General features: G+C 40.8%; 1 protein-coding gene across 5 annotated transcripts in view; it reads left to right on the plus strand.

The window, feature by feature from the left end:
* CALCR (calcitonin receptor) overlaps positions 1-11140 on the plus strand; it is a 252662-nt gene extending 241522 nt beyond the window's left edge. For all 5 annotated transcript variants that reach the window (XM_061587208.1, XM_061587206.1, XM_061587209.1 and 2 more), the window contains one exon: positions 7019-11140. In XM_061587208.1, the coding sequence (XP_061443192.1) occupies positions 7019-7240 (222 nt within the window). In that variant the 3' untranslated portion in view covers positions 7241-11140. The remainder of the gene's footprint in view (positions 1-7018) is intronic.
* Positions 11141-21223: the final 10083 nt, after the last annotated feature.

Below are 21223 nucleotides of genomic sequence, written 5' to 3' on the forward strand. Positions count from 1 at the left end.
TAATCTTCAGCTCTGGTTCTTTCCAGTGAAATTGTCCACATGGCTCTTGCCAAGTTCAGAGAGATCAAAGAGGTATTTTTTGGTAGGGGAAATTACACCATGGCACAGAAAGAGCATTAATGGTAATGCAATGGAAGCTCAGTTTCTCTGTGATTTATTGCTTATTACTGGTCTCTTTTTCAGGAAGGCAGAATCAGGTGAAATTGATCCAAAATAAATGGTTTCAAAAACAGGGTAATGTTACACATCTGCATTTGGAACAAGTGATTCAGCCTCATTTGTTCTCAAATGTTACGTCCCAAAAAAGCTTTGTCTAGAACAGTGAAAGAATAACCCAAACATTTCATGCCTTACGGCGTAAGCCAAACAGTGTATATCGAGAAGTAAGTCTTATTTAATTCAGTGGGGCTTACTCTCTCGTAATTGGTGCTAGGATTGCAGCTTTAATCAACAGGAAAACATAATTGTGTTTGTGTTCGCCCCTTGTCATGGAAGGCTTAAGGACACAGGAAACTAGACAAGTTCTGTATTGTCTCTCTTAACAACAACAGAACAGGAAACTCCTGACATCATCCATCTATACCTAAGTCCAGTGCTGGTGACTAAACTATATGGTGACACTATCCACACAGCCCTCTTAACAGCATTGCTCCCATTGTCGTTGAAATTGAATTTATGATGGCTGGCTTTTCCCTTTCTGATATCATTTTGAAAGGACCAAACACAAGAGAATGAAGGCAAAAGGATATCTAAAATATAAAAATGGTACCTGCATACCTTATGATATCATTTTGATAGTGTCAGATTTATGCAGCCTGTCAACTGTACACAGCTAACTACTGCTTGCAGAGACTGTGAGAAGACAAAACATACCAAGGACATTCCTAATGCAAAAAAGGTGCTTGCACACCCTGTATGGGTATATCTTAGAGTACCTTGGTGGTGGTATTAGTTTATGTAGACTGCCATTTGTGCATAGCTCATCTGTGGCGCAGAGTGGTAAGTGGTGGTAATGCAGCCGAAACTCTGCTCATGGCTAGAGTTCGATTCCAACAGAAGGAGGAAGTCGAATCTCCGGTAAAAGGGGTCGAGGTCAGTGGCGTCACTAGGGTTGGTGTCACCCAGTGCGGTAACTCATGGTGTCACCCCCATGGACCTCGTCCCGTACCAGACCATACAGAATCCTTAGTAATGTTTTTTGTACTAATGTTACTCGTAAATCATAATTCCCATATATCACTGAATGTAATGGCAATAGTAGTGACATAAACAACTAGCAAAATTAAAATTACACCTTTAAATTACAATATCATATGCACAGCCTAAATGTATTTACATTTATTATTTATTTATTTATTTATTTATTTTGTTACATTTATATACCGCCCATAGCAAGTAGCTCTCAGGGCGGTAAACAAAATAGGATAAAATACATACATCATAATAATAAAATCACAAAACATATAAGACACAATGAAAACAAAATACAATTAAACAAAATATAAGATGATAAAAGAATTAGTATTACAAGATTAAAAAGATAAAAAGATTAAAATGATTAAAATGCCTGGGAGCATAAGAAGGTCTTTACCTGGCGCCGGAAAGATAATAATGTAGGCGCCAGGTGTACCTCTTCGGGGAGGCTATTCCACAACTCGGGGGCCACCACAGAAAAGGCCCTAGATCTAGTAACCACCCTCCGGGCTTCATGATGAGTTGGTACCCAGAGGAGGGCCTTAGATGCTGAACGAAGTGAGCGGGTAGGTTCATAGTGGGAGAGGCGTTCCACCAGGTATTGCGGTCCCATGCCATGTAAGGCTTTATAGGTCATAACCAGCACCTTGAATCTCGCCCGGAAGCAAATAGGTAGCCAGTGCAGGCGAGCCAGAACAGGAGTTATGTGCGAAGACCGACTGGTCCTCGTCAATAGTCTAGCTGCCGCATTCTGCATTAGCTGAAGCTTCCGAACTGTCTTCAAGGGCAGCCCTCTCTAGAGCGCATTACAGTAATCCAATCTCGAAGTTACCAGAGCATGAACAACATAGTTTCATATGGTTAAAGTGAAAATTCGGTAAGAAAACAATAGAATTCGAAGTAAAAACGTTTAAGAACTACATCTAAATTGATAATATCGGAAGATAAAGCCTTGACTGTCCCATTGTAGATCACAAATAGTTCTTTATAAGTTCTTTATAAGTTTCAGCTTTGAAAAGCTCCTCTCACATGAAGTTGGAAAGACTCACAGGGTTGTTGGAAAGACTCCACACACACACACTTGTAAAAATACACCCCACATAATAGTTTGTTGTCAAACCAGTTGGTCATGGCAGAACTGCCTAATTGTTTTAAAAATAGGATTGGAAAAGAAGGGAAAGATTTACAACACAAACACAATTCTTTGTTATGTTTACTCAGAAGTCCCATTAATTTACAACACAATCCTAACCATGTCGACTCAAAAGTAAGTCCTAATGAATTCAATGGGGTTTACTCCAGGTACATGGGATCAGCATTCCTTTACTCCCAGAAAAGCAAGTATTGGATTAAAGCTTTCATATTGGAAAGGTTTTGAAAGCACTGCCCTCTCCAACAGCCCAGGGTCTGACTGCTACACACAAGAGAGAAAAAACTTTAACCCATATTCTTACTTACTCAAACTGAAGACCTCAAAACCACCATCTTCATGTTGTAATGAAGCCTAAGCTCTGCCTGGGTCAACAGATCACAAGCCTGGCTCCCCTTATTGGCTACAATCCTGAAAGGGCGGGATTAGAGGCCAGAGCTTGGAAAAGTTATTTTTTGGAACTATAACTCCCATCAGCCCAATCCAGTGGCCATGCTGGCTGGGGCTCATGGGAGCTGTAGTTTAAAAAAGTAACTTTTCCAAGCAATACAGATCGGTTAAAAAACAGATTAAACAGCAGCTGGGGGGGGCTGACATTTTGGTGTATATCTCGGGAACCAGATGACCTAGAAACTTAGTGGTTTTTTTTATTGAAGCTGAGAGTCCGGAGATTAAGGTAAGTTAGCTGGGGACCTGGAGGGGACCCCCCAAAACAGGAAACTCCAGCTGAAAATTGGACACCTGGTAACCCTACTCCTGGGAAGCCACTCAGGCATGCAGCCCAAGAGCAGGCAGAGGATTCAAACCTCCCGCCTAAAATTCACAGCTGCTGAGCAGGCAGGCCAGGCAGGATGGGGGAAAAAACTGCTCTGCAGCCAAAGAGTGGGAGAGTCCCCAAGAAGGAAGATGGCCGCTGCAGGGCCAGTGCCTAGGGGCAGCTCTGGGTGTCACCCCTTCTGATGGTGTCACCTGGTGCGGTCCGCACCCCCCGCACCCCTCTAGTGATGCCGCTGGTCGAGGTCCACTCAGTCTTCCATCCATCCATGGTCGGTAAAAGGAGTACCCGGCATATGCTGGGGGGGAAAGAAAGGCCGGGGAAGGAACTGGCAATTCCACCCCATATATACGGTCTGCCTAGTAAACGTCGTAAGACGTCACCCTAAGAGTCCGAAACGACTCACACTGTAAGTGCGGGGACACCTTTACCTTTTACATCTGTGAATACAGAGACTATAAGGGGGAGATAATAAGCTACTGAGATTTGAGATTTTTTTGCTAGAACCTCAAGATCCACCTACTGGAGTAATGTGCAAAATAGTGGCTTGAGGTACTAGATATATTGAGACATATATCTAGGATTAAGGAACAAGATGCCTTTGAGAACATGGCTCAAACAGAGAATTCATTTTTAGAACTGACATCCCAGTCCTTTCAAATAAAAATCCATTCCTGGTTTCTCCCCAAGCTTTCTTTATTTCAGCACCTTCATTTGGGGCAGAGGAGCAGAGAGTCTTTTTCTTGATTTGTTAAACAATTGTGAGCCAGAAACCATTGCAGGTCTACTACAAATTTTTGTCTCTTAGTGGCCCCTGATTTATATGCACAGGTTATTTAAAAACACTGTATTGTAACTCTGATCTTTTAGCACAAAGCATTGCAGACTAGACTACAGTCCTTTGGGGAGATTCACTTATGGAGGCATACCTATAAAGAGCTCGTGTTACTGAACTACAACTCCCATCATTCCTGACTATGGCAATGCTTGCTGGGGCTGATGGGAGTTGTAGTTCAGCAACATCTGGAGGACCAAAGGTTCCCCATATGGAATAATCACACTATAAGGTCTATGCATTCTGTAAGAAATCCTAAGATAACGTTTACACTCGTAAACCACTTAAAAGACATTTTGGCAAATAAGCAGTATAGTAGTAGTAGTATTAAATTAATGGTGATGATGATGATGTGTGTGAAACATTTTTTGTCAGTTTTTATTGAGAATTTCCAAAGAATACAATTTTCTGTAATACACTATTATCCTACAAATCATTGTAAAGAAAATATATGTAGATATACTTGTCAATTATAATTTATTTATTTATTACATTTATATAGTTTCAATTCAATTCTATAGGATTCCTAACAAAGGTTACAGGTCAATGTTATCTTGAGTTTATGGCACCAGAAACTAACAGACTCCACTTCTCAATAAATTGCTTATTATAGTGTCTTCCCTCACACACTCTAACCAAATTTGTCAGCCTGACCATCTGAATTATATCTCATGTTTTTTATAGCCAATTATCTAACATAGGAGAGTTGGCATTCCATCTCTCCAAAACATGCCATATAAACAGTAGAGTCGTATCCAACTATGTTCTACACAGACTAGGCCCACTGAAATTAATATACGTAGGCTAGTTATGTCCACAAGGTCAGTGGGTCTACTCTAACTAATGTTGGCTAAGGCTCTGATCCTATACATACTTACCTAGGAGTAGGTCCCACTGGATTCCATGTCATTTACTTATGAGCAGTCATGTGTAGGAGTACATCATGTTGTTATCCCTATATTATGTCTCCTGCCCCCCCATGCATTCAGAATGGATGTTCACTGTAAACAACACCATCTGGGTGGTTGGGTGGGGGTGAAACTGGCATGACACCCTGATCCAGATCAGGAGCACATTCTGGATTGGTGGCACTGAAGCTGCTTTTTCTTCAAAATAAAAATAGCCAGTTTTTTAAAGCTTTTTAAAAAAATGTTTATAATGTGCAATTTGATTCCAGTTGTGTCATGTAGGCCTTTCTAACAATAACACTAGGAAGGTAATGTTATTGCTAGTCTTATGCAGTGAGCTGATCATTTGACCATCATCCATTGTTTTGGGATTCAATTCCAGCATGAAAAATCTGGTCAACAAATTGAAGGTCTGTTTTGGGGGAAACAGACTGATATCTTCATCTTCCCTATCAAAGAATAATACATGAATGACACAGAATAAATGGAGAAATGATTCATGAAGCTTAAAACTAAATAAAATGTGTGATGCTATGGTTTTAAAGGGGCCATTATTCAGTGACACATTTTGAAATCTGCATATAACCCACTTTGAATATATGAAAATTAGGATCCCTTTCATATTCCTCATACTCTGTCCTTTCAACATTCTTCAAAAATTTCATTTTGTATTTTTATAGCAAATGGTTAGACTCATATGTATTATCAATTGTAGAAAAAAAATCTATTAACGATGCTAAGTGGCAATGGTAATACTGTTATAGCCACAAACATTTTTTAAAAAAGATCAAAAAATTAAGAATAAAAAGTTGAATACATTTCAGGGTTGCCCCCATCATCAGCTTTAAATTCAGTGCATTTTGATTTCCATTTATTATCCAAATAACCAAAACGGAACTATTTCATTTCAATTTTTTTAAACTTGCTGACTGGACCAAATTAATTCTTGTGTATATGTCTACTTTTGTATTGTTGATATCCAGCCTTTGTTTATACCCAGCAACATGGTTGCCTACTTGTTGTTTTCGGAACTATAGCAGTTTAATCTAAGAAAATATTTTATATGTATAACAAGCTAGCATGTGCATAATGCAGTTTGATTTATTTACAACACAATCCTATGCATGCTTACTCAGACACATGTCCCATTGTTTTCAGTGGGGCTTACTCCCAGGTAGGTGTGCATGAGATTGCAGCCATAGAGACTTTGCTGACTCTGCACTGAATAAATGACTCCTGAAGCATATTATTCATGTAGTATTATTTGGCTGGGCCTCATTTTAGTAACAGAAGAAGGAGATGAATCCACTAAAAAAAGGATTCTAGATGCATGATTACATCACAAAGATGAATCTTCAACATATGGTGGGACATTGGTAACAGTGACCTCAGTGTGCCTCTGACTGTAAAGAATTGGAAATCTCCTGTGCGAGAGAGTCTCCTTGTGGATGCCATTTTATTTTCTCCACAATTCACTGGACCAACACAACATCCAGTGCATTGTGGAGAAAACAAAATGGTGATTGCCACACACACAAAAAGTGTTTGCAACAACCCAGTCCTACCTCTGGTGCACAAGGGCAAGGAGGCCTCAGTGCAGATCCAGAGAATTCATAGTGCAGGACCTCTAACAGTTGCCCAAGAATGCCACAGGCTGATGCAGAGCCTGATCTTCAGCACAAAGACCCCCGTTTATGAAAAGCTAAACACACTCATTTAAACATTTAAAAAGTGTGTGTTTATGCAATGCTGTAAATGTATACTATGTCCTGAATCCAGAAAGCCCCTTGCATGAATGGGCTCACACAAAAGGGGGTATCAATTCCCTCTTCTGCAGCTCCCAGAACCCATCCCACACCATTCTGGAGAATCCCTGACCATCAGGAGCATTTTTCTAGGAGTGTAAAGGGCCGCATTGGGAAGGAAGTAGGAAAGTCCTGGTGCATGAATAGAACTCTGCTTGCTGTTTTTTTTTATCCTCCCCAATGTGTTAAGCTTGTCAAGATTCCATAATTATATTTTGCAGTAATAAAAGGAGTCACTATACCAGCTGCATTTTAGCAGGAAGAGATTTATCAGCCACGGTGTTTTAATCAGTTCAGACCTTCTAGCCTAGCCTTCTGTTACACTAGCCAAACTCTGTCTTTTACCTGCAGGTCCAAGGAGCTTTGAAGAGGCAATGGATGCAGTATAAAACCCAGTGGGGTCAAAGGCGTCGAGAACATTGCTCTACCCGATCTACCTCCTACACAGCCACTTCTATCACAGAGGTTCCAATTTATCTATACCATCATGACTCCAATAGTGAACAGTTTAATGGGAAGTATATAGAAGACTCTGAACTTGTTGCATTAAAATCTGGAGAGACGTCCGCTTAGCTTACAAATGGAGAACTTACAAGGAGAATAGAAGGAGAAGACTTCGAAGCCATTGCAAGAGTGTGCTCAGTCAAGTGACAGGATGCACCATATGCAAACAACAGATGGCAACAGGTCAACAAGAGTCTGACAGAGACAGAGATGTGGTGGATGGATCCAAGGGTGAAGAGGTCCAAGGGTGGAGTTAGCCAATGAGAACCATGGAATTTCACTAGTTCCAGAACTTGGCCATATGAAATAAGGGATGCACTAGTAATAAAAACATCAATCAGACATCCCATGACAACCTGGGAGATGCAAATGCTTCTCCAAATGGATCTTTGTTCTCCAAGTTGAGCTAAAAGCAAAAGGAGATGGTCAACAGCTATTGCATTAGTTATGTTCTTTTTACACTCAGCTTGGGAACCATAAACATGAGTTATTTGTCAGTGTCTTAGAAAGCTTTTATTCTTTGAATTTCAGTCAGCTCCAACACTGCCTTCAAGTTTTTGTTTTGTTTTGTTTTGTTTTGTTGCACTTAGAGCAAAACAACAAGAATAATTCCATGGTATTTAATCCTCGCTATCTCAAGAAGATTTCATTCAGCAGTATTCTGATATCAAGCACAGGACAGAAATGAAGGTAAAATATTGATTGTGTCACAAGCATTCCAAAATAGTAGATTAAACATTACCTAAGAAACAGAATGCAGACCTGAAAGACTTTGTTCAGCATTCCATATGCTGATTGCTTCATACTAATCATTTACTGGGAAATTGTCAGCCATATTTTTCAGTCCAGCAATCAGATATAGGGAACACTTTTTCTCTACAAATAAACTGTGAAATGTACTTGAAATTGGTTTTTCTCTTTTTAATCTTAAAGTTAACATTTTTCTCTGCTTCTAAATCCTCATTTATTTTGTCAATGACGTCATAAACCTTGAGGATAAAGAATCCAAAGGGAGAGTTGACCATTATATACTTAATCTTTCAGAACCTATTCATACGTTATTGCATGTGTGTGGGAGCCAGTTCAATGTGGCTTCTCAGACACGCATGCACACACACACGAGCGCACGCACGCACACACACACACAATATCCAAATGCAAGAACCATATAGGAGGGAAGAGAATTTCATGGTGTGTCCCACGCCTGCATTTCTCTTCCTGTGGACCAAACACTGTTTTCATAGGTTGGAATCATATGATCTACCCTACCCATGTGGTTCCTTTGGGGAAGGGCTATAGCTCAGTGTTAAGAGCATCTACTTTGCATTCAGAAGGCCTTAAGTTTAATGCTAGGCATATCTAGGTCAGGCTGGGAGGGACCTTGTCTGAAATTCTAAAGAGTCACTGCCAATTAGTGTAGTAGACCTTTTTCAACCCAAGGGACAGGGACCCTTTCTCAGCCCATGGGCCACATTCCATCATGGGTAGCCTTCTGGGGGCCATATGCCAGTAATGGGCAGAACCAGAGACAGAAGTGGGCAGAACAATGGATGTGACTCTTACCTTTCTACAGCTACATTCCAGCCATGCAAAAGTCAGAGGTTTCTACACATACATGCACACACTTCAGCATCAGACATGCAAGAGGCATTATCACAGTTCAAGGACACATTGAAGTCAGTCAAAAGCCACCGTAGTCATAGTAAATATATTTGCATACAGCATTTTCCACGAATACACCTATGCTGCAAGCAGTTCACATAAAAACAGTCTAAATACTCTACTACAGTAATGATACATCAAAAAAGTATATCACTAAAACATAACACTAAAAAATGAATAATTAACAGTTCATTTTAAAAATGTAAATGTACTGCCTTCAAGTCGATTCCGACTTATGGCAACCCTATGAATAGGGTTTTCATGAGGCTGAGAGGCAGTGACTGACCCAAGGTCACCCGGTGAGCTTCATGGCTATGTGGGGATTCAAACCCTGGTCTTCCAGGTCGTAGTCCAACACTCTAACCACTATGCCACACTGGCTCTCTCAACAGTTCATTTAACATTCATCAAAATTTAAGTGAACATTAAGCACACCAGTAGGTCAAGTAAAAATATCTAATAACTTCACATCCAAAACTAACCCCACAGCTAATGACATTTAATAACTCTTCCTGCCTCCTCCCCATCTTTTGTGCCTCAACCCAAAAGGCAAGAAACTTCCATCAAGAGTTCTTATGGGTGCAGCTCCATTGCATAGGCTTCCTAGGGCTGGAGGGTGGGTTAGGGCAGGTGCAAACAGCCATCCCCATTATGGCAAACACAGTCTGTCTCCCCTCTCAGTTTGAGGAAGCTCCCTTATGGGAAGGGCATGGAACAGGGCTGATGAGGAGCCTTGGGAAAGGAGCGTGGCCTTGGAAATGTCCCAAGGGCTGGATAGAGAAGCCAAGAGGGACACATTTGCCCCACCAGGCCTGAGATTCCCCACCCCCAGGGTAGACAATACTGAGCTAGATAGACCAATGGTCTGACTCAGTATAAGGCAGCTTCCTATATATACATATTTCTATGTGTGCTTCAAACTGATGTTAGTGAAATAGTATTGGATGCAGAAAAGTGCCCCCCAAGCTATTTAAATGGGGTGATTTGTGCCTGAATCTAATGCTGAGAATAAAAGAAACGAGACATTTCACACATTTTGTGTACACATGATCTCCAACACAATTGTTTTGTGGTTGAAAAATTTCCTGTGGATTCAGGTTGCACAAGGGATGGGAATAGGTGACCCGCCCTCCAACCCATGCTGAATGTGTTGCATTGCTCTCCTGTACAATCTCAGTTAAGGTGGACAGATCACACGGACAAAGTACTGGTGGACAGATGCAGGCAGGCAGGCCTTCGATCACAAATGTTATACAGGTGATAGGAGGGCATTATGAGTCACACTCACTTCTGTGTTGTGTCACGAATAGAACTCACATACCAGGCTGTTGTGAACTAGCTTAAGCAAAAGCTCACAAAAATATTTCTGAACTTTGCAAATTTACAGTCACAAACATGCACAGACCATGCTGTGAACAGCTGGAAGTGTGACATTTGTTAGACTACACCTTTCTTTGTCTAATGAAAGAAAAAAAAGGAAGACTATGCAGAGGTATTGAGGTAAAAGAAATCAGATAGGTTATAATCCAACCAATGTTATTTAAATCCCATTTATTTCAGGGGAAGACATTGAAGTATATGCATAACAATACAATCCTTTGTCAGATTACTCATAAATAAACCCCTCTGTGTTCAGTAAAAATGCTTACCTTTGGCTGGATTGCAGCCATAAAGTCCATAAAGTTCATAGTTCCTCTCCTGTGAATTATCAGCTAGTTATACATACATAATATGTAATGAATGATCTGCTTACATTTTTAAAATTCATTCCTGCCTTTGCAGGCAGAAAATTATTACATTGGGATATTTGTGCTCAGAATCCATCACATCTGCAAAGATTCAGGTCACTGGGGTTGAATTTTAATTTGGTAGCTTGCTTGGTGAAGAAAGTCTAGTCTGCCAAGTTCATTACATGCATAATTACACTGTACATTACAGAATTAGACCAGATTTGCTTGAACTATATCGAGTAATAGGAAGTCTTTTTGACAAACAATATGTTTTTGAAACTTTATTCCTATTTTTGCTATATTTGGTGAACAAAATGAAGAGATAGTTTAAAAAAACACATTTCCTTTACTAAAAATTTCTGACAATGTTTATGTATTGAGCTTTATCATATCAACAGTTGTACAAGATTTCTAAGTACAAACAATTGGGCTATTGAAACAGAAATGTACATAATGCATAAGAGACCTAAGTCCTATAACATACTTGTTTAATTTATCTGTACAGAATTATGTACACAGTGTATTATATCCATGGAAATTTATAATATTGCCACATTTTTGTACAGGACAATAATGTTCAGCTTTGTGATTCACCAACGTGTTCTACTCATTGAATTTTACTCATATTACAAAATATACATCTGAAGATTTTTTTTGTATAATATACCTTTCGTATAACAAAAGTTACTTCTGTAGGTTACCGTGGCCAAAACTCTTCATCATGTAAATCTTCAAATGCTGGATGTATTCTTGTAGACTATATATTAAGATCAAACACTTCATGCTTACATACATCTGTCCTTCATTATCAATGCATCATATTGAGGATGTGGAAAATAAACTGCAGTTTGGGGAAAATAGACCTACACTGAAGAAGCCTTCATCTAGGTGGGTCAGGTATGCATTGATGGAACACCAAATCCCAATAGTTCATATATGGACACAGTCAGGATCTGAACAGTTGTTGGATAATAGGAATGCCTGTTTCAGTGTTATTGAACTGAACTTGCATCATAGAGCAGAACTACACATTGGCTTAGATTGCAAGATAAGGAAATGCAAGGAACTTTACAGAAGGAACATTTTCATAGAATCATAGAAAAGTAGAGTGGGAAGGGGCCTATAAGACCATCAAGCCCAGCCCCCTGCTCAATGCAGGAATCCAAGTTAAAGCATACCCAACATATCTTTTTCCATCCCCTCCTCTCTTTTACAGCCACCTGCACACCCACACACGCCCTGGTGCCAAAAAAAAGAAAGAAAAGGAACAGACCTTCTGAACAATGGGAATGTGTTGCTGCTGGGAGATGAGAGCATTGCCCAAAATCAGGCTAGGATCCTAAGAGAAGTTAACATAAGGAAGTTTACAAAAGCGTTTCCTGTCTCCACCTCATCCCCCCCATCTTATGTTGTTCAGGAGGTGTCCCCTTGACTCTGTTGAGGGGCTTTTTTAGGGTCACAGGGGATGGGCAGGAAACTCCTTCCATAAGCTTCCCCATATTTACTTGTAATTATGTACAATGTAGGGATGCTGCTGAAAATGAGGTCCCCTAATTCAGTTCTTTCCCCCATAATATTTGCTCCTACTTTTAGTGGCCAATAATATGACAGAAGAGCCAGGAAAATGTACAGCATGATGACATCACAACACGGGCTAAGTGATCCTACATCTCAGAGATGGGGAGAACTTTGCCCAAGGGATGTCATTTTTAGTGGTCCCCCATGTCATCCTAAAGGGTAGTTCTGCTCTTTGAATAACTTGGTTGAACACAAATGGGTGCATAATGCCTTCTATTGGACTAATACATCTTGATTTTAAAATGACAGGAATAAGTACAGTTTTAATAAGGATTTACTTCAGAACTCTTGCCTGCAAGTGCTCTGTGTGTAACCCATGAACCAGTTAAAAAAAGATTAAACAAACTACCTGACCTTCATTCTCTCTCTTGTATATTGGAGTATTATAAACTGTCTGTATTAAAATACTTTAGTTGAAAGTTGTTCCAATCTGTTTATTCAGGAGACTGACCACTCAGTTCAGATAAGGTTGGGCCCATCTGAAATTTTGTACTGATAATTAAAAATAATGCAGTATAGTTGAGGGCAGCAACACATTATGAGTCATTAATGCAATGTAAATGAAGTTTTTGCTAGCACTTACTTCGCAAAGTGCAGTTTTCAAAGTTGCAGACCTGTGCAACTTATGTTGGCGGACAGGGATGATCATAATTCTGTACAGTAAGGCCCACTCATATGGCGGGTTATGTTCCGGACCCCTGCTGTAAAGCAAAAACTGCTGTAAAGTGGAACTCATTGAATAGAATGGCGCGCGATGCCCGAAAACTGCTGAAAAAGCTGAACAAGTGCCGTATGAGTGGGGCTTTAGTCTAATTGCGTCTAATTGAGACCACCTTATTAGTGAAGCGCCTTAAAGCAAAGCGCTGTAAAGCGGGGCCCTACTGTATCTTGAAGGTGATCCATTTTTGTTATGTACAAAGTAACCCCCTCCTTTTTCTTAATACCTTTCTTTACGGGGGGGGGAACCTATAATAACATGCCATATTTCTGTGAGCATACAATTCACCAACCTAGAGAGGATAAATATTGGCAGAGGAAAGGAAAAGGGCTGTTTCAGTCCCAATATAATCTAACACATTAGAGACATTTTCTAAAATCTCAGTGCCCTGTAGAAATTAGAGGGCAAAGCCACAACAAGGCTGGCTAAGGGCACTTACAGGCCGTCGCTAATTTGGAGTGAGATTCAATCGCATACTGGCAAATTTGGGTTGCACATTTATAGTTGATTGGGAGGTCCCACTTCCCCAAAAGATTTCTGATGAGGAAAGTGATGGAAAAGTGCACTGGAAAGTGTGAGATAACATTTGCTTGACACAACATCATCAAACCTCCCTCAAACTAGGGATGGAAAGGTCTGTCCATTTTGGTTCTCAGATTCTCATTTTTCCAATGTTCAATTCAATTCTCCACATTTCTGCAGCAATCTGCAATTTAAAAAAAATCCTCATGAAAATTCTCTGGCATTTTAGTCCAAATTTCTCCAAATAAACCCACTTTTGTAGGCAGTTTTGACGAATGTACATATTTTTGCAAGCAATTTCTCACCATATAATGCATTTGTATATGTTATTTTCACTCATATTTTCATTTTTATGCAAAATTTCCCATAACATGCATTTTTGTAAACATATTTAGTTGGCAAACTGCATTGCAAAATTTGAATAAGTGTGAATTTTGAAGGATGGCACTGTTTCAGTTCTCATTTTGTTTTGGAAAGTGAGAATTTGATAGATTTGGCTTGAAATGCAAACTGATGTGAATTTCTCATCCAGCCCTCCCACAAACATATCAAAATGAATACTCGTTAAATACCCAAACTCATCTAATCTCCCGGCAAACATTGCAAGATGAATGCTCAATAAACAGGTCACCTGGAAGTGCCCTAAATGTCAATGCATTTGGGAAATCACAGTTAATACACAGCTAATACAACTCCCATCATCCCTCACCATTGGCCATGCTGGCTGGGACTGATGGGAGTTGGAGTCCCACCACATCTGGAAGGCTACATGTTCCTCCTTGCTGTTATACACCTTTCTGTGACTGTCCTGTTCAAGCTTCTGTATTGCTCCACCACCTCAGCATTAACTGGCAAGTATCCCAATGCTGCTAAACAAACCAGGAAGGCTGGTTTCTAGCAACAGATCCTATGTATACGTATATGCATAACTTTCTCTTTGCTCCACCATACTACCAGGATAAAGACAGGGAGTAATGGCAAAAGTAGATTTGGATGTGATTCTGTCCCTGCCTCCCTCCGCTCCAAAACCCTCCATATTCAGGTTGATATAAGCAACAAATAGAGATCCTCCTTGGTTGACGTGGCTCCTTCAAACATTCAGATGGAACAATACAGGATACAGTTGATCTTTGATTCTTAATCCTGAACATTTGAACCAGACCTCTCGTTTTCAGATGATACAGGACTCTACGAAGATAACCATCTGGGTAGCTGCCAGGGTTGTTCCTGGCTGGGGGAAGGGGAATGGCTGCCCCCATTGGCCTCCAGGTCTATTTTGGTTTTATCATAAATTGAGCAGGAACTCATGGAAGATAGCTCAGATTTAGCAAATTATAGAGGCAGGATTACCAGACTTTATACCAATAAGCAATACAAAGTATATAAAGATATTAATCATAGATTGTACTGATTAACCTCCATTAGGCTGGTTTGCTTTATTGTATTTTTCAGAATTCAAAAATAGCTACCAAATACTAAGTTGGAGTGCTTGGTCTTAGAGGAGAGCATTGATATAGTGAGCATAACGGAGACTGGTGGAATGGAGAAAACCAGTGGGATACAGTTATCCCTGGATATAAACTATATCGGAAGGACAGGAAAGGACGTATTGGTGGCGGAGTTGCTCTATACATGAAAGAAGGCATTGAATCCAGCAAGCTCGAAACCCCAAAAGAGGTGGACTCCTCCACAGAATCATTGTGGGTGGTGATACCATGCCCCAGGAGGGATTTAATTCTGGGGACGATCTATCGTCCCCCTGATCAAAATGCTCAGGGAGACCTTGAGATGAGATATGAAATTGGGGAAGCATCCAAACTAGGAAATGTGGTAGTAATGGGTGACTTCAACTACCCAGACATAGACTGGCTGCATATGTGTTCCAGTCATGACAAAGAAGCAACATTTCTAGATATTCTAAATGACTATTCCCTAGACCACTTGGTCATGGAACCGACCAGAAGGACGGCAACCCTGGACTTAATCCTCAGTGGGGACCGGGACCTGGTGCGAGATGTAAGTGTTGTTGAACCGATTGGGAACAGTGACCATAGTGCTATTAAATTAAACATACATGTAAATGGCCAATTGCCAAGAAAATCCAACACGGTCACATTTGACTTCAAAAGAGGAAACTTCACAAAAATGAGGGGATTGGTAAAAAGAAAGCTGAAAAACAAAGTCCAGAGGGTCACATCACTCGAAAATGCTTGGAAGTTGTTTAAAAACACTATATTAGAAGCTCAACTGGAGTGCATACCGCAGATCAGAAAAGGTACCGCCAGGGCCAAGAAGATGCCAGCATGGTTAACGAGCAAAGTCAAGGAAGCTCTTAGAGGCAAAAAGTCTTCCTTCAGAAAATGGAAGTCTTGTCCGAATGAAGAAAATAAAAAAGAACACAAACTCTGGCAAAAGAAATGCAAGAAGACAATAAGGGATGCTAAAAAAGAATTTGAGGAGCACATTGCTAAGAACATAAAAACCAACAACAAAAAATTCTATAAATACATTCAAAGCAGGAGACCATCTAGGGAGGAGATTGGACCCTTGGATGATAAGGGAGTCAAAGGTGTACTAAAGGACGATAAGGAGATTGCAGAGAAGCTAAATGAATTCTTTGCATCTGTCTTCACAGTGGAAGATATAGGGCAGATCCCTGAACCTGAACTAACATTTGCAGGAAGGGATTCTGAGGAACTGAGACAAACAGTGGTAACGAGAGAGGAAGTTCTAGGCTTAATGGACAATATAAAAACTGACAAATCACCAGGCCCGGATGGCATCAACCCGAGAGTTCTCAAAGAACTCAAATATGAAATTGCTGATCTGCTAACTAAAATATGTAACTTGTCCCTCGGGTCCTCCTCCGTGCCTGAGGACTGGAAAGTGGCAAATGTAACGCCAATATTCAAAAAGGGATCCAGAGGGGATCCCGGAAATTACTGGCCAGTTAGCTTAACTTCTGTCCCTGGAAAACTGGTAGAAAGTATGATTAAAGCTATATTAACTAAGCACATAGAAGAACAAGCCTTGCTGAAGCAGAGCCAGCATGGCTTCTGCAAGGGAAAGTCCTGTCTCAGTAACCTACTAGAATTCTTTGAGAGTGTCAACAAGCATATAGATAGAGGTGATCCAGTGGACATAGTGTACTTAGACTTTCAAAAAGCATTTGACAAGGTACCTCACCAAAGACTTCTGAGGAAGCTTAGCAGTCATGGAATAAGAGGACAGGTCCTCTTGTGGATAAGGAATTGATTAAAAAGCAGAAAGCAGAGAGTAGGAATAAATGGACAGTTCTCCCAATGGAGAGCTGTAGAAAGTGGAGTCCCTCAAGGATCGGTATTGGGACCTGTACTTTTCAACTTGTTCATTAATGACCTAGAATTAGGAGTGAGCAGTGAAGTGGCCAAGTTTGCTGACGACACTAAATTGTTCAGGGTTGTTAAAACAAAAAGGGATTGTGAACAGCTCCAAAAAGACCTCTCCAAACTGAGTGAATGGGTGGAAAAATGGCAAATGCAATTCAATATAAACAAGTGTACAATTATGCATATTAGAGCAAAAAATCTGAATTTCACATATACGCTCATGGGGTCTGAACTGGCGGTGACCGACCAGGAGAGAGACCTCGGGGTTGTAGTGGACAGCACGATGAAAATGTCGACCCAGTGTGCGGCAGCTGTGAAAAAGGCAAATTCCATGCTAGCGATAATTAGGAAAGGTATTGAAAATAAAACAGCCGATATCATAATGCCGTTGTATAAATCTATGGTGTGGCCGCATTTGGAATACTGTGTACAGTTCTGGTCGCCTCATCTCAAAAAGGATATTATAGAGTTGGAAAAGGTTCAGAAGAGGGCAACCAGAATGATCAAGGGGATGGAGCAACTCCCTTATGAGGAAAGGTTGCAGCATTTGGGGCTTTTCAGTTTAGAGAAAAGGCGGGTCAGAGGAGACATGATAGAAGTGTATAAAATTATGCATGGCATTGAGAAAGTGGATAGAGAAAAGTTCTTCTCCCTCTCTCATAATACTAGAACTCGTGGACATTCAAAGAAGCTGAATGTTGGAAGATTCAGGACAGACAAAAGGAAGTACTTCTTTACTCAGCGCATAGTTAAACTATGGAATTTGCTCCCACAAGATGCAGTAATGGCCACCAGCTTGGATGACTTTAAAAGAAGATTAGACAAATTCATGGAGGACAGGGCTATCAATGGCTACTAGCCGTGATGGCTGTGCTCTGCCACCCTAGTCAGAGGCAGCATGCTTCTGAAAACCAGTTGCCGGAAGCCTCAGGAGGGGAGAGTGTTCTTGCACTCGGGTCCTGCTTGCGGGCTTCCCCCAGGCACCTGGCTGGCCACTGTGAGAACAGGATGCTGGACTAGATGGGCCACTGGCCTGATCCAGCAGGCAGTTCTTATGTTCTTAAGTTGTCTGATGCATAACATGTAATTGAGAGGGTGAATATGTTGAGTGGGATAAAGCAACAAAAGAAAAAAATACATTGCTATATTTTTTGAGGTTATGTATAATGGTTCCTAAATGAGTACCTGTTAAGTGGCATGGAACACTGAACATTTTCAACAGTCATTCATAAACCAAGAGCATAATGAAACACACACAAACCTGATATAGACATTAATTAGGTGTCTCCGGGCTCCAGATTAGTCGTGCAGAATGTCAATATTACAAAAGCAAAGGGTTTTGTAATTCTAGTACAGGGCAGCCTGGTAAAATACATCTGCACTGAATAAATTTCCAAGGTTACTGAGCTTCAGAGGCTGATATTCAGTCTATTAAAACTAATTATAACATGTAGTATAAGATAATTGTTTTATCCTTATTAATACATGGCTCTACTTTTATCCCATCAAAATGTTGATGTGGGGAATGTTAATTTCTGACAGTAAAATTTGCTACTCCATTGCATTAGCAGTGCATTCAAATGATTTAATTGGACGGATCCTTTCCTTAAACCATTCACTAATTTACCTATAAATGTTTGTTTACAGATAAAGCCCAAGCTAAAAGAATGGGTCTTATTGACAGTCCATGGACCACAGAAAATCTCAGACTTATCCACACCTTCTGCTTTCTAAAGTAAATCATGCAGGCCAGCCCAACCATTAGGCAGACTAAAGTAGTTGCCTCAGGTGGCAGACAATGAGAGTGGGAGTGCTGGGTGTGGCAACAAAATTTTGGAAGAAATAGTTGTGTGCCACACAGCCTGTCCTGTACCCCCCAAGCTAGACTACTGCCTTCAGGTACAGTAAAGAATTCTGTCCTAGGACTCTGTCCTATCACAATGTTGAAGTAAGATTCAACTGGTAATCCAGTTGACTTTTATACATGGAATGGAGGGCACCAGTAGAGTAGTGGCAAATTTAGAAGTGCAGGGTCCCTTCATAATAGTCACAGTCATGTCTCATTTTAAGATTATTATTATTATTATTATTATTATTATTTTATTATACAAGCATCTATGATTATAGAATAATCTGGCTAGGCTTGAATACTGCTTCGCTTCTGTATCACTGTCACTATTTGACTGCCCTTTCTCACTGTCAGATATATTGTTTCAGTTACTGAATTCAGTTTCTATACATTTATATCTTGCTGCTGTCAAACTGCTTAATGATGTCAATGGGATGCTATCATTGGGATTCACTGTCTCTTCTTCTGCACAACTTGTCTTGGCTTTTTAAAGTAGGAACTAATAAAGACTTGCTTGCAATTGACACTCACTGGGACTCTTCTCAGTGGCGAACACACTCTTTCATGCTGATTGGCTTGTAGGATGCTGGAGACATAGGGACCCTGCTGGGACCTGGCTCCCCAAAATGCAAAGGGTCTAAGACCCCCTGAGACCCTGGACAACTACACCCCTGGAGGGCATCATCTTGTTTTTCATTTCAGACAGCAAAATGTCTCGGGCTGGAACTGAGTAAGATTGGCTGGAGAAAGAACAGCCAAACCTCCATCAGTAACTAACCCATAAACAAAACAAAAAGAAACTTAAGAAGAGCCTTGTAAATAAGATCAAGGCTCCAGAGAGAGCAAGAGAGATTAGCAGTTGGCAGAGAGGGACAGGGTGTCCTGGCCAAGCTCATTGGAATCAGACTCAGACTCGTTGTTTGTATGTTTCTCCAGTATGTACAGTGAGAAACTTCAGTTTAGAGCACTTCATTGATCAGCGTACAAGTCACACAAAATTCTGCATTTCTGCACAGCATAACTAGGCATGACTACTCAAAGCTAAGATATTGTCACAGCAATTAGACACACACCCCTACAAGCCTTAAATATGTTTGGGTGGGCATGCATGAGGAAGGTGTCACAGGACGGGAATGCATGCATAAATAAGCGCTTCTCCTAATTGGAAAAGTGAGGGCCAGCTAAGCCTGCTGACATAGTTATCTACATGTCTGAGGCGACTGCTCATTTAGTTGTGGCACCTCATTGAGATGCTCCTCCTCTAGAGGAGGTGTGTGTGGTGGCTGTGGCTCAGAGAAAGAGGGGAAAAGAAGGGACTACCTCCTGATCAGCTGGCGTTCCCTCTGATGTAACTGGAGCTAAGGGGAAGGAGCTGTCACTGTCAAAAGTGCTGAAGCCTTCTGCTTCAGCACTTTCTGATCGCAACCCACTCGGCCCCTCCCCTGGGTCCCATCCTGTATCTTCTTCGTCATCATCACTCCAGAAATGCTCCACGGGGCAGTGCTGTTTATCTGGCTTCCCAACATTGGGGCCACTGCACCAACCTCCTCACCATCTCACCCGTTCCCTTCTTTCTCTCAGTTACTGGCAGCAACTCCAGGATAGGGAAAACTGAGGTAAGCAGCACCGCCCCACCCCTGCCAACCGCTAGTGGAAATTAGTGATTTTAATTTAAAATGCAGAGCACATGCCCAATATGCTTACCAAGGGATCTCCCTGAATGGCTCTGTATGTATTGCTTAACTAGTAACCCTGATGGTTTGTGACAAAGGCACAAAAGCCAGACAGATTTCCCTGTTCTGATCACGTTGATCATGACGGATGCCTCTACCAACAAACAGCACATTGGTTTTCACGCCATCCACTCCTGAGCTGCCTAAAAGCTGATGCACCTAGAGGTACACTTGTGATTTTGATGGAAAGAACGCAGACTCAGGCTGACTAAGCACTGTCAGAACAAGAAGACATTTGTGGCACAAGCTAATGGAGGCTAGAAAAAAGATAGATATGACTTCAAACCCTCCATTTATATTTTCTGCCTGTACTTTGCTTTAGGCATGGGCATTCAGCATTAGGAATCATCTGTAAATAATTTCATTTGAGAGAAATTCTTTCACAGTTCCTTACAAAAGAGTTGCTTTTGATACATGAACTGCACAGAAAGTTGAAGGCCAAATCTGGACTATGCATTTAGAATGCTTGTGGGAAATGACTCCATATCTTGGGGGACATTTAATAGGTGGCTAACAGAGAGAAGACTTTTTCAAAAGTGGTGGCACCCAAATTGTGGAACTCTCTCCTGATTCATATCCTTGAAGCACCTTCATCACTATCTTTTAGGCCAGGGATTGCCAGTGTGGTGTCTGTGGGCACTAGCACGTCTGTGAGCACCTCCTATGGCACCCATGAAAGTACTCAGTAAATTATACAGCCACAAGAGTGGTAGTATACTATAGCCAGCATGGATTCCGCAATGTTAAATTGAAAATACCCCCAGTGCCATTCTGATGTTTCCCATAAGCTCATTTCAAATCAAAACCTTACAAAATTTATAATCCTGAACTCAGAAATGCTTGCTTAACAACCATCTCAATTTTCATGGTGATACACAAAATAGTCAGAGAG

This window comes from Rhineura floridana, chromosome 10 (genome assembly GCF_030035675.1).
Source record: "Rhineura floridana isolate rRhiFlo1 chromosome 10, rRhiFlo1.hap2, whole genome shotgun sequence".
NCBI classification, from domain to species: Eukaryota; Metazoa; Chordata; class Lepidosauria; order Squamata; family Rhineuridae; genus Rhineura; species Rhineura floridana.